This window comes from Polypterus senegalus, chromosome 1, assembly GCF_016835505.1.
Source record: "Polypterus senegalus isolate Bchr_013 chromosome 1, ASM1683550v1, whole genome shotgun sequence".
Classification (NCBI taxonomy): domain Eukaryota; kingdom Metazoa; phylum Chordata; class Cladistia; order Polypteriformes; family Polypteridae; genus Polypterus; species Polypterus senegalus.
In genome coordinates, this window is record NC_053154.1 from 129,963,337 (window position 1) to 129,978,405 (window position 15,069).

The window sequence follows — 15,069 nt, forward strand, 5'->3', positions numbered from 1 at the left end:
CTCTGACTGTATGTTTATCTTCTGTCAAACAGTATTAATCATTTAAACATTTATAAATCATATAAATTTATAATTTACCCTGATGATTTTAATGCAATGATAATACCAGAATTCTAATGTTCCTGTTCCGTTCTGACCTACAGGCAAGTTGCCACAACACCGCACTTAAAACCTGAGGTGCCTTCTGCTTGAGGTGTGCATGTTTTCTATAAGTCGGTACTTACTGCTTTTTCGAAGTGGGAGTGTGAAGGGCATGTGCCATGGCAGAATGATATCCCATACAAGGTGGAGTCTTGCCTGGCACCTTATTTTATCAAGATAGGCTCTGGCTCCCTATGACTCTCTCTTTGATGAGTGTGCCTGTAGGTTCTGTACACCATGTTAACTGTCATTTATCTGATGTTGCAACAGAAAGATAAGAGCAGTGTTAAGTGTGAGTTGTGCAAACCTGAGCAAGAAAAAAGAAATACTAGCAAGCAACAGGATGCTCATGCATATTAGATGAGAGAAGCTCCTACATCAGTGGTTCTAAACTCGGTGCTGGGGAACAATTGTGGCTGCAGGTTTTTGTTTCAACCAGATAAGTGCTATCATTTAATTCAGTATTTAGAAAAGCACAACAGTATGATTTTTACATTGATAACCACTTACAAATATTATTTTTTTCATTAACTTAAAATGCTCTTTTTTTGTTGTTTTCCTGTTATTTTGTCCTTTTTCTGTATAGTTCGCTCCCTTCATTGTATCCTAATAATGACGATTAAAAACAAGCAGAGCAGAAACCCGAACAAACAACATTGAATGATAAAAGGCTGCAATTACTTCAGTGTTAGACCCACTAGTTAGTAAATTATGGATTAAATAACTAGAACTAGGTCTAAATAAATAAAAGCTCTTTCTGGAACCTTCATGTGGATGGGTCTTTTAGGAACCAAAATTGGATCCCCTATGGCATCACTCCTAAGAACCACCCTGGCACCTTTATTTTTAAGAGAGACAGAAGCCCAATTTAAAACAGAAGCTGATTGGAATAAAAACTTGCAGCTACAGTGGATCCCAAGGACTGAGTTTGGGAACCACTATTCTGCATTATACTATGTGTTACTTCTTTCCATCTTTGCATTTACTGCATTATGCAGTTTTTAAAAAGCAACATCAGCACTTTGATAAAAAAAAAGTAATCAAAATGATGTTTACTTCCCATACGGACAGCAAATAATGTTGAAATCCAAAATGTTGTTCCAGCGCATGACTTCTACTTTCATATCTCTTCTAAATGTTAAAGAAACAAGCTTACATATGCTGTTTAGAGTATATCATGCTTACATATACTAAAAAAAACAGTATTTCATCAAAAAGAAATACACATCTCACTGTGTAATACATGCTGGCTGTTAACATTGAAATCGTAAAGTGTTTTTAATCAAAAAAGTGTAACATATATAACTTTCTGTTCTGTTTTTTATTAACATATCAATAGTTTCATGTAATTAGCTTATTATAGTTTCTCTTTTTCTAAATGGGTTGTCATTTTGACTCTTTTATTAATCACTGCCATCTCCTGACCATATTGTGAATTACACCCTTATTTTATTGGCTCCTATGTCTTGTATGTGTTCTAAATTCGTTAAATACGCAGTATTACACTTTATTCATCTACTATTTCAGCTACAAAATCAAATTCACATAACTTGCATAAGGACTCATCTGCCTAACACTTATTTGTTTATTTACTTTAAATCCCAGGCAGCTGTATATTTTACCATGACACTTGGTATACGCATGCATTCTTTCTTGTCACTGATAATTATGTTTTGACCTTTTCATAGTGTTGTAAGTTTTTACTTTATTTCATCGTGTTGTGTCTCCTCTGTCTCTAAGCATGTCCATAATGCTCTGCTTACTTATAAATGGCAGATCACTCTTTTTTTTCTGTGGTATTTTGTTTCCTAACTGACTCTTCTCTCTCTAACACACAAATTGCTGGGTCAGCAATTCTATCTATCACTTTTTGTTGTTAATGTACACATCTTTACTGCCAGCTCATTTTAAAATTTGCAAGCTCTTTAAAGAGCTTGCTTCCTTTCTTTAAAATTAAAAAATGTTCCACTTAATCTTGTATTCCTTTGTGCTGACAAAGACACCATAAAAACTAAAAGGCTGATTTAAAAAATGGGTGCCACTGTGGTACAGTGCCTAGTACAGTGACCCGACATGCTCCAGTGTCTTCGGTCCCTCTCTGCTGAGTTTTCTAGCTTCCATCCATATCATAAAGGTGGGCTGTGTTATGATAACTGGTGAGTTTAAAGCTGCTTTACATGTGTGAATGTACAATAAGTGTGTGCATGAGTGTACCCTGAGCTGGGCTGGCACCCCATTACTTGTGCTGGCAAACAGTCCCAGCCTTCCTGCAGTAAAACATGTGCTGTGAAAATGGATGGATCACTGAATGTTTGGGTTATTGAGCTTATTGTATAATTGCAAGTCTTGTCTTTTCCACCTATTAATCCATTTTTATTCCACTAGCCTGGCTAGTGTTGTGGTGACCTTCACTGCCTGCCTCCAACAGCTCTTTGCCAGTGTTGAAATTGAAAACTGGAAAAGCAGAGTCAGCCTGAACTGATGATGATTAAGAGGATGCAAAGAGTCTGCCATTATGACAAATTCAGTACCCACTGCTTCTGTTTCATGGAAGAGATGGGGGAAGCCATGAAGTCAAAGACAGACAAATGCCATGATCTCTTCTTTTTAGTGCTATGACCTGATGAGTATCTAAGCTGAGGGGTATTAGCGGGCAAAATATTGAAGTTGAAAATGTTTGGGTAGTGTCAGGCGCAAAGCCTGGTTGCATTCTTTATTTATGAAAAGTCAAATTAGTTTTGCAATTTTACTGAACAAACAATGCAAATCATCCTCATCGAATCTTAACTTGATTCCATTTAGTTTTATACATTGTAAAACAGGAAACAAAGACAGATAAAGAGTTGGGGTACTCCATACAGTATAATTACAGCGTATATATATAAAAGAAAATATGCAGTAAATGCAGAGCAGACTTTTTAAACTGGAGGTCTGGAATAGAAATTAAAACAAGACGGCCAGTTCACTCGGACGGACATGGAAGTGATGCCACCGATGAAGTGGCAGTCAATCTTGGGTTCTGCAAAGTGAGGAGAAGAGAAGGCATTTTTAAATGGCGCCAACCCCTGGTCAAAGCTGTTAAGCTGTCTATCATGTGCTCGTCTGTGACAACATTTTACTTTGTTCTTTGACCCAATTAATAAATGCACTATTTTTGCACACACAACGAAACATAACACAGTCTTTCTCAGGCTCACTTAATTCAGTTTAGGATTATAGGAGAACTGAATGTGATTCAAGAGCCAGCCCTAGTAAGGTGCCAGTCCATCACAGGGCACCAGAAAAGTCAATTTAAGGTCTCCAGTTAAACCAACATATGTGAATTTGGGGTGAAAACCAAAGCAGCCAAAGAAAAACTAACAAAGGATTTTTCTCATGGTTTTCTGGACAAACTCTGAGGTAATGAGAACATAAAAACGGGAGTAAAGGGTACATCAGGTAAGTTGATTGTGTTTTCTATTAAATTACACAAAGTTATGAATTATAACACATTTTTGTTTATCAGAGTGCAAACGTGTTGCCTGTTGGTCAGACTTGCAAGTTAGAATTTCACTGTATTCTGTATGTGTCACAATACTACGATATGTGGAGAACATGCAAAATAAACAGAGAAAAGGCAGTGTGTAAGACAAAAAAAACATTTCATTTAGTAAAGGAACATTATTATAAAAAATCCAACACAATAAGTAAATAAAGCTTAAAGTGACAATTATGTCAAATACAAATAGTTACAATAGCAAAAATAAAATAACAAAAATTGAAAACCATCCCTTTGTTTAGGTATGTAAGAATAACACATAATTGTATTACAAAACAATTTAACAAGTTATGTACTACCTTCATAACATTTTAAGTGCTTTCATTAGTAATTGTAATAGAGAACCTAAGATTAATTGTGTGTATTAGGAGATAACTTTTGTTGATATGCATAGTCTTAAAATTAAATTATAACTATTATCTATAAAGTCTCTTTTTCACATCTATTCTTGCCTGATGAGTTATCACGTTTTCCAGGCAAGCTCTCCTTTTTCACTCTCAAAAATTCCAGCAATTTATTTTTATATTTTTTGCATAAAAATATATAGATTAGTGGATTCAGGCATACATTAATCATAGTTAGTGTTAAAGTGATATTTTTAAGATCATGCAGACTGTTATTGCATACATTAAAGCTTAATAAGGAATTCTCTTGCAGTAAGTAAGGTATTCGCACACAATGGTAGGGAGTAAAGCAAATGAAAAATACAATTATTATTATAAATACTCTTGTATTGGTCTCATTTGGTGTGTTTCCTTGGCATTTTGCATTTTTAAAAGCCTGCAACACCTTCTTACTTATAAATACATAAAAGATTACAAGGCAAACAAAGACAATGAAAAATATGGCAAAATTGACACAGTTAACATAGTTGTGCCATTTTAATCCTAAATCATTCTTAAGCACTGTACACAGAAATGTCTTTGATTGTGGTGGGATCTGGTCTGTCAGTATAGTATTTGGCAATGCATTCAGAAAAAACATACAAATCCAAGCCAAAGCAGAGACAGTAATTCCAAAGACTTTGTTCTTCATTACATTTGTTTGTAAAGGCTTCACAATCTTCAGGAACCTATCAAAACCTATAAATCCAAGTAAAATAATACTCATGTACATAGCGAAATAAAAGATGACATCAGAGTAGCGGCACTGGAACACACGCACAGTGACATTTAGAGGTATTGAAGGTTCAATCACTCGAACTATGAAGGTGACAATCCTTAAAATATCTGCAACAATTAGGTTCTTGAGGTACACCACAAAAGTTGAGGAGCTTTTGATACGGACAGAGACACACACTGTCACAATATATACAATTGCAGCAATGCCAAAAACCAAAGCATTCAAGCCTGTTACAATCGCATTAGTGCTGCTGGAGTCCACAGAACAATTGTTTGGAGGAGGAATTGATGTCATTTTAATGAAAGGCTACAACTGAAAGAAAAAAAGAAAGAATGATTTTATTAAGATAAATAAGCTCATGTCTTACCATTACAAATTAACCATCAGGATTAGCAGGAATGTGGAAAATATTGCAAACAATAACCTGACAAATCAATAATAACTGTTTTCTTAATTAGTTGATGTAGTGTTCTCCATTAAAAATATTTATTGGAATTTTATTATATTGTGTTTGATAGTTCTCTCACATGTGACATTTCATGATTAGACTCAAACCCAAAGCATGAAAATAAATGTAAAAATAAAAAATAATATCCATAAAATCTGTATGTAAAACATTTTTATGCAGTACTTCCTTAATGGATCTCAGAACTGGCCAAGGCGCAGCAATGCCGTAATGTATTAAAGTTGTCTTAGAATGAGTTAAGTAAAAGGTGATTAAAAAGGCAACACCTCAAATGTGTGTGCAAAAGATTGATAGATTGATAGTAAAAGTCACTACATAATACAGATAGATAGATAGATAGATAGATAGATAGATAGATAGATAGATAGATAGATAGATAGATAGATAGATAGTGGAAGGTGCTATATGATAAAGTTAAATATAGATGCACTTTTCAAATGTAGTTACGAGGATATAATTAACATAATTATTATATCAATTAAGATAATTGATTCTTACCAAGTTGATTCAAAATGTGACAGCCTTTAAAAGATAGTAAATTGCTTCAACATCAGTAATTATAAAAAACTAAACAAATTCCTTTGAGCATTTCCATTTGGCTCATCTTCAAGGTAACTCATGAAGTACACTGACATTTATATTCCTATTTGTGCATAATAGATTTGAACAACATTCATATTCTACCAATGGGCAAAGTTTTGCAAGTTATAAATATCTTCCATGTAAAGCACTGGTTAAAGGCACTGCTGGCTATGTAAATTACAAAGTAGTGTTTTGTTTTCAGTCTCCGACACCAATTTAACTGTTTCAAAATGTAGGTTACAACACAAGAGACATTCTTGAGATGTTGCAAACATCTTTGACCAGGGTTTCTTTATGCATGTCCAGAGGATATGGCTAATCTCCAATTAAAAATAAAGGTGATAGATATGCAAAGCTGCATGGAGGGTCAGTAGTTAGTGCTGCTGCCTAGCTAAAAATTTAGACCCAGCTCAGCATGTGCATGTTCAAATAGTTTGTCTCCATGTACTCTGGTTTCTCCAACTTTCCAAAATATACCAGTTAGTTGACTGGTGATTCCAAATTGGGAATAGCTGGGATTGGCTTTGGCTCACTTTTGCCCTAAAGTTGAGTTCATAAACTTGATGGATAGGTAGGTGGATTCTAAAAACAATACATCTATATAAATATTTTGGTCATAGCTTCATATTGATGTCACTTGAGGGATCCACAGCACCTTTGGGAGGATCACAGGCAGAAATGGGGGTGTTGACGTAACCAAACTACTCAGTGAAAACCCTTGAGAAGAACATGTAAAGTCTCCCCAGATATGAGCCAAGCTAACAACTGATCCAATGTCTTTGGAGCTGAGACGTAACACTGATAATTACTACTTAATGATGCCTCCTTTCCTCCTCTTTGCAGTGTAAACTATAAACACAGTTTTCAAAAAGTATGAAAATTACATACTCAAAGAGAATTTACTGAGAAATCATATTCATATGAGTCTGTATTACGGCAAATGATTAAACTAATCTAGCAACTGCCCCAAATCTACAAAATAAAATATTCTAGTCCATGATTATCCATCAGTAAGTTGGATATATTTTATTGGTACATTTTGTGCAAAATGTAAAAACATAACATACATCTCTCTATTATAAAAAAAAAAAAATCCTGGAGAGAAACACTAGGGATACGAGACCTTCATGTTAAGATCACAGAAGACACTTAAAAGACCCATGAGATGAAAGAGATTGGCCACGGAGCATCTCGCAGGGACCTTAAACATGAGACATTGTGCCAAGAGACTGACCCAGGACCGTCTCACGATGATGTAGAACATGAGATTCTTGCAAGACACACCCTACTTACAATCAATATCAAATAAGACCACAAGCAGCAAAACACTCTGTCGTCTAAACTAAGGCTTTGAGCACACACAGATCCAGGGTCTCAGTGCATATAAGGAGTATAAGGACAGTACTTTATGAATGAAACGTTGACGACTAAGCAAGCGTGGAAAAAAGAGACTCAAAAGCATTGGAGAGAAAAAAGAGCAAAAAAGAAAAAATAATCTAGGTGCAAATTCAGAAAATAAGGAAAGTAATTATCAGCCCGGAACAAGTGGAATTGAAACAAAGCACGTCCAATTGGCCTCAGAATTAAAAGACAGAGTAAAAGACAAAGTAGAACTTCATAAAGACATTTATAAATGTTGGCACTAAACACATGCAGAGCAGTTTAGAGATAATGAAAGCAGTGGAATTCAAAACGCCCCAAAAAAAAAGAAAGGCGCAATACACATGTGGAGTAAGTTAAAGAATATGAAAGTAGGAAAATTAGAAAGTATTAAAAAAAGAAAGTAACGATCACAGTAGCGCAAACAAACTGAAATTATTACTTGAAAAAAGGGAAAATAATCACCACGGACCAGGTGTCATTGAAAAAAAAGCAGGCTAAAGCGAGGTCAGAAATAAAAGACAAAGAGTAGAAAACAAAGTAAAACATCATAAAGAGGTTAAAAAACAAGGGGGCCAAACACATGCAGAGCAGACTAGAGATAATGAAAACTGGACTTCAAAAGACTCCAAAAAAGACGTAGGCGTGAAACACATGTAGAGCAAGATACAGAATATGAAAGCAGAAAAAAACAACAGTGTCAAAACAAAGAAAGTAAACATCACATTAGCGCAAACAATGAGAAATTATTACTCTAAGAAATAACAAAAAGGCGAAGAGAGAACGAATATATGGACATAGGTGATATGTCAGAAGTATGTAAATGTTGTAAGGCTTTGAAGTTTAAGTCAGAGAATTTTAAAACGTGGTTTACCTCACATGCATTTATTGGTTACTTTGCAAAAAAAATTATTAACTGCTGATGATGTAGATCGCTTTGTCTGTGCTGAAATTCCAAACAGAGAAACCTATCCTAAATTATGGTACAAAGTCATTAAACACAAGTCTCACTGACCTCATTTAAAAGATTCAGCATATTGGGACTCGAAAGATTCCAGATATTGTTTTAACAGAAGTTTTGAAATAAAAGTGAAACTAATGAAATAGCAACAATTCAAAGAAAAAAAAATCTTAAAAGTGTATATCCAAAAAACCAAACACGGGGGTTGGCGAGCGTAGCCCCCTAGTTTATTAAAATACTAACTAAAAACTGACAAGCTTGTTTGAGTAGGAGTCATGCAGCTAAACAGTTAGTACTCATTATTAAGAAATACTAATTGGTTAAATTAAAGGAAGCTGTAGCTTTGTTTATCTAAAATTACCAAAGTTCTGCAGCTTCTAGCAGGGCCAGATTAAGGTGGGTCCTATTGATGCTGCAGCATTAGGCCCATTCCTGAAATTGGCCCAGATGAAAACAGTCTAGAATTTTCCGGAAGATAAACGGTTTTCCTTTGCTATATTAACCTCAAAATAATTCTTAGAATGAAATTTTGAATCAGACTTTCGGACGTCTAGACACAGCGTTACTTATTATTCAGTTACTATTGTTCTTTGTGCTGTGACGTAACTATAACGTTGTTGTGTTTATTGTTAACTGAAGATTTCAAGTTAATGCTATCAATTTTACGTTAAACAGTTTACTTAGTAATTTAGCTGCGTTTTTTCCAATATCTTGGGGATTCTTGCCGCTTTATTATTGTTCAGTAAGTGCCACATAGTAAATTTTTCACATTGAAAGTTAGTTGTACAGTAAAAATCGATGGCTATTTAAATGGTTATCTGTAAAGGTAAAACTAAAAGCCGGCCTGCGGCCCCAGCATGGATGTTTAGAATTTTTAAAATCCTTGACAGGATTCTGGTCTATTATGAAATTTAAATCATGGACAAATTTTTACCCTCAAGAGCCTGAACTGAGTCACTTTGACCCAATGTCTCTGCAAATTCATTTTTTCTTACTCTGTTTCATAAAAGAATTGTAAAATTTTGTGTTTCATTGTTAGGTTTTCTGCATTAAGTGCACTTTTCAGACAATTGCTGTTGAATGTTGATGTTACATAGTTTGATGTTAATCTCGAGTTGTTACGATATTACGTCGTTATTATTATTCATGTTCAATAATGGTTGGCTGGTTGCGTCACAAGCAATTAAGGTTCCTTGGTCGGTCTGAGTGCAAATTTACGGTGAGTGTCGAATGCACATGCACCAATGGCAAGAAAAAATAGGCCTTTTTTGGGCTGCAGCATCAGGCCCAATTTCGTCTTAATCCAGCCCTGGCTTCTAGTTTGCTTCATAGGATGAGTCAGGAATAGTGTAGTATGTGTTCTAATATTTCCATAAACCAAATATCATTGTTTTAAAAGTTTTAGTAAAATTCAAGGCAAAACAGTTTACACAAAAAATAGAGAAAAAACTACTATCAAAGAAAAGAAAAGTTCTTGTTGAAGAAAAGTTCAGTCTAAGGCTCATGTATCTTGTTTCATTTCTTTAAGTTTGGTCATACAGTCGTACTTGTGGCACGCACGTTAAGCAATTTAATCACGCTAAGCACAGTCAGAACACCGTATGCTATCCTTTTTTTGCAGACATAGCTAATATCCAGCCCATGCTAGTAGTGAGGCTGTTTCCTAATTGGCTTAATTAACACTCTGCTCAACAGACAGAGCTAAGAAAGTTCGATCTCATGTTAAATTACATGAGTGTATAAGGCTATATCATGTTCTAGGTAGCTGTAAGAAACTGGTATTCTATCGAAATTAAGCAAAAATTTAAATGAATTTAACATCAAACGTTAACTTTCTAAGACTGACTCTTACAGAAGCAATGCATTATAGTACTTTTCTTATCTTGCATTCTATACTTTATAAGTTTTAATCCTCTAACAGTACAGGAAGTCTTGACTTTAATTTCTAAAATGAAACCTACTACTTGTTCCCCAGATCCAGTACTAACAAAACTAGTAAAAAGCACAATGAATGTTCTTGCAGCACCTATTCTTAACATTATTAATAGTTCATTATTGCATGACACAGTAACTGATGCACAAAAAGTGTCTATTATCAAACCATTACTTACAAAGTCAGACCTAGACCCACAAATCTTAATAATTACACACATATCCGATTTACTCTTTCTCATTAAAATACTTGAAGTGGTCACCAGTCAGCTTCAGCCTCACCTTACACATCACAATTACATAGTACAGAAATGGCACTAACACGTGTTATAAATTACATTCTGACATCCCCTGATGAAGGAAACTCCACTGTAATTATGTTCACACCATTTTACTGCACAGGCTGGAAAATGATATTGGGCTTATACAGGTAGGCACTCTCCTTGCCTGCTTTAGTTCTTATTTATCAAATTGATTATAGTATGTACAGAAATATGCTGACAGCACTCCATCATTATACACAGAACTAGATATGGTGTCCCACAAGGCTCAGTACTGGGACATTTACAGTTTTCACTTTACATGCTTCCACTGGGATCCATCATTAGGAAACATAGCATTAATTTTCGCTCGTACACAGATGACACCCAGTTATACCTTTCTTTAAGAGCAAATTACGTTTATCAGATGTTGTCCTTAATTAGATGTGCTAGAGAATTAAAGGAGTGGATGGATGAGAGCTACTTGTCTTTAAACACAGATAAACCAGAGATCTTAATTATTGGAGGGAATGATGCTGTTTGCATAAATATTTTGTCATCATTGAAACTCAGTTGGAGTCACCATTAGTTATACTGAATCAGTCCACAATCTCTGTGTTATCTTTGTCTCTGCCATGTCATTTAAAGCACACATTACAAAGCTCTGTAAATCATGTTTCTTCCATCTTAAAAATGTTAAGAAATTAAGATGTTTTCTAAATGTATGGGATACTAAGAAATTAATGTATGCATTTATTTCTAGTAGGTTTGACTACAGCAATGCAGTGAGAAAAGCAACACCGCCCTCCACTGACCAGGTACTCTGTCTCTCCATAACTGACATGAAGAAGACTCTATCCAGAGTTAATCCACGCAAGGCTGCAGGACCTGACAACATACCTGGTCGTGTGCTCACAGAATGTGCCAGTCAACTGGGTGGTGCCCTCACAGACATCTTCAACACATCTCTGAGCCAGTTGTCAGTCCCAGCATGCTTCAGGTCGATCACCATCATACCAGTGCCGAAGAAGTCATCAGTAACATGCTTGAATGACTACCGACCAGTTGCACTCACACCAATTATCATGAAGTGCTTCGAAAGGTTAGGCATGTCACACATCACACATTACATCTTGCCTGAAGAAGGGGCCTGAGTTGCCTCGAAAGCTTGCATATTGTAATCTTTTTAGTTAGCCAATAAAAGGTGTCATTTTGATGGCTTTTCTCTACTCTCATGTCACACATAAAGACTAATCTCCCTACCTCACTTGACCCTCTTCAGTTTGCATACCGCTCAAACAACTGAGGATTCCATATGCTCTGCCCTTCAACTCTCCCTGACACATAAGTCAGGATGCTATTCATAGACTTTAGCTCTGCCTTCAACACAATCATCCTTCAAAAGCTGGTTGTAAAACTGAGCAGGTTGGGCCTGAACACAACCCTCTGCAATTGGATCCTGGACTTCTTGACAGAGAGGCCCCAGTCAGTTCAGATGGGCTGCAACACTTCCAGCAACATCACACTGAGCACTGGAGCGCCGCAGGGCTGTGTGCTTAGTCCACTGCTCTTCACCCTACTGACTCACGACTGCACAGCCACACACAACACCAACCACATCATCAAGTTTGCGGATCATACGACGGTGCTGGGACTGATAAGCAGGGATGATGAAACAGCATACAGAGATGAGGTGTAACGGCTGTCTGCATGGTGTGAAGGCAACAATCTATCTCTCAATGTCAACAAGACAAAAGAGATAATCGTGGACTTCAGAAAATCACATCTTGCCCACATCCCACTCAGCATTAACGGTTTTAATGTGGAGACTGTTAGGAGTACCAAGTTCCTCAGTGTGCACATAACTGAGGAACTTACTTGGATGCATAACACCTCATCACTAATCAAGATAGCCCAGCAGAGACTATACTTCCTGAGGCCACTGAAGCAAGCAAGTCTTCCCCCTTCCATCCTCACCATGTTCTACAGAGGCACCATTGAGAGTGCTCTGACCAGCTGCATCACTGTCTGGTATGGCAACTGCAACATATCTGACCACAAGTGCCTGCAAAGGATAATGAAGACAGTAGAGAACATTATTGGGGTGTATCTCCCTTCACTACAGGACACATATTACAAATGCAGAGTCTGCAAGGCCAGCAGCATTTTGCAGGACCTCTTACACCCCTCACATGAACTCTCACACTCCTGCCATCCAGGAGATGATACTGCAGCATCAAAGCCAGATCTGTCAGGTTGCAGGAGAGTTTTTACCCCCAAGCTCTCAGACTACTTAACACCATACTGCCACTTGGGATCTTCCACACTGACTCAACCACCTCTAAAAACAGAACTTTTATGCATGCAAGCCACTTTCCTGCAAAGACAAGTGTGCATGTAGAAAAGAACTGAAAATCTCATACTGACCTTTAAGTATTTTAACACTCTTGATATCCTTCTGCTGTGAAACATTCTGACCTGTCATTGTTTACACATATCTTAGCTCTGACACGGTGGATGGAGTGTGCAGACACAGCACTGTTGAAAGCACTTTGACTACGTGTCACCACTGATAAAGCCCCTCAGCCTGGGTACATGACTCAGATGGCCTCAGATGCGGGTTGGTGAAAGTAGCTGTGGAAAAGTGTGGCTTTTGGGTTTCCTTTGACCACATTGGCATGTACATGTACAGTAGTTATATGGGATGAAACACCACAGTAGAAGACCCAAGTTACGTGTCAGAGTAGCCAGTGAAGAAGTCAACAGTCCTTTTTATTTCCACTTACCACCAGTCTGGTGTAAAGTGAGACTAAACCTCTTACCTACTTATTGAGTTGCTTTAGAATTACAATTCATAAGCACCCTCGATAGTCCAAGGGCAAAACAATATTTTCTTTTACTTGACTTTAGAAATGTTTACCTTTATTTAGCAAGTAGCAAGTCACAACATTACTTTTTCAGCATTTGGAATGCTGTAGTCTTCTACTACTCTGTAAAACAATGGTAAATCTTAATTAACCACTTTCTAAGCATCTTAGAATTTCTGATTTCTTGTGTATTTTTTCTCTATTCTTTCTTCCTTTTTTATTAGTAAAGGAGGAAGTAAATATGATTACTACAAAATGTATTAGATACAGTATATAAAATAATATAAAATGCTGTAACAGGGCGGCACGGTGGCGCAGTGGGTAGTGCTGCTGCCTCGCAGTTAGGAGACCCGGGTTTGCTTCCCGGGTCCTCCCTGCTTGGAGTGTGCATGTTCTCCCCGTGTCTGCGTGGGTTTCCTCCAGGTGCTCCAGTTTCCTCCCACAGTCCAAAGACATTCAGGTTAGGTGCATTGGTGATTCTAAATTGTCCCTAGTGTGTGCTTGGTGTATGTGTGTGCCCTGCCCAGGGTTTGTTCCTGCCTTGCGCCCTGTGTTGGCTGGGATTGACTCCAGCAGACCCCTGTGACCCTGTAGTTAGGATATAGCGGGTTATATAATGGATGAATGGATGGATGGAAAATGCTGTAACATTTTTAAGCCTGTTTAAACCAATGTAGGGTCTTCGGGTATTTAAGATGTTATTGTTGGAAAAAATAATTGCAAATACAATAGGCAGTTAAACACACATTTTATTATCTGCAGACTTCTAGGCATTGATGTTCTTCCATTTATATTGTTACACCATCCTGGTTTGATGTACAGAAAAATCACATCAATGTGGTGTGAAACAAGTGTTTCACAGCAGCATGGGAACTTGAAATCAGTACTTCATGAAGTCTAATCAGTTCCCCTATAAATAAACTCGAAACTGTAATTTTTTCACAGGAAAGAAGGGGATGTTTTTCCTACATTTTTATGTGAATGTCCTGTTCAACCCAATCAATGATTAATAAATATTTATGTTGTGCTTCTGAGGTTTGACAGGTATTGATGCCTTCTTATAACACTGAAATCTAAGCCAGAGTTTTAAGTTTTTGGTTTTTTTTTTAAAAGAAAGTCCAAGTTCAATAAACTTCATCACACAGAGTACTCTCTGAGACAGCTGAATTTGAAACTGACAACTTCCGGATAGCAGGTTTGAAACACAGAAGTCAAAGTGGGACTTGCAAAAAATGGGAAGTGTTTCATATCTAATGTAATTCCATTTATTTTTGTATGGCACTCTTCGCTAAATGAAAGTTCAGAGCAATGTAACAAATTTGTAAAACAAAATTGACAAATTACATAAAACAAATACCTAAATTTACAGATGATTTTAAACACAGAGTAAAACAAAGCAATGTCACATTGGATGACATGAAATGATCCTAACAATATATCCGTATGCATTTTGTCATTGCAATACGGCCTATTGACAATGAAGAAGTGAAAACAAAAATGTCAGATAGCAACATCCCTGGAGAGAATAAAGCTCTGGGGAGTCCACAGACAGTTACAACACAAAGTTAAAGTCAAACACAGACACAGTTCGGAGACCTTGGCCAACTGGTTGTGCAGCTCTTGGACATTCTACTATATAGATTTGAAGGGGGTGGTCTAAAATGAGGAGATCATTATTATTTATGCCTTTAATCCAAAGGTCACTTGAAAAAGACAATTTCCCCTTGGGGATTAATAAAGTGTAATAAATACCAAAAAATGGAAAAATTAAATATGCCTTTCAAAACACTTAAAGTCACATTATAAATCATGAAACAACA

The 15,069-nt window shown here is 36.6% G+C and overlaps 1 protein-coding gene across 5 annotated transcripts in view; it reads right to left on the bottom strand.

The window, feature by feature from the left end:
• Positions 1 to 3,864: 3,864 nt before the first annotated feature.
• LOC120531977 (P2Y purinoceptor 13-like) overlaps positions 3,865 to 15,069 on the bottom strand; it is a 47,179-nt gene continuing 35,974 nt past the window's right edge. For 3 of the 5 annotated variants that reach the window (XM_039757912.1, XM_039757920.1, XM_039757929.1), the window contains one exon: positions 3,865 to 5,113. In XM_039757912.1, the coding sequence (XP_039613846.1) occupies positions 4,100 to 5,095 (996 nt within the window). In that variant the 5' untranslated portion in view covers positions 5,096 to 5,113 and the 3' untranslated portion in view covers positions 3,865 to 4,099. Of the gene's footprint in view, positions 5,114 to 5,765; positions 6,932 to 12,359; positions 12,398 to 15,069 lie in introns of those variants that run through there. The other 2 variants (XM_039757935.1, XM_039757934.1) reach the window with 2 other exon arrangements.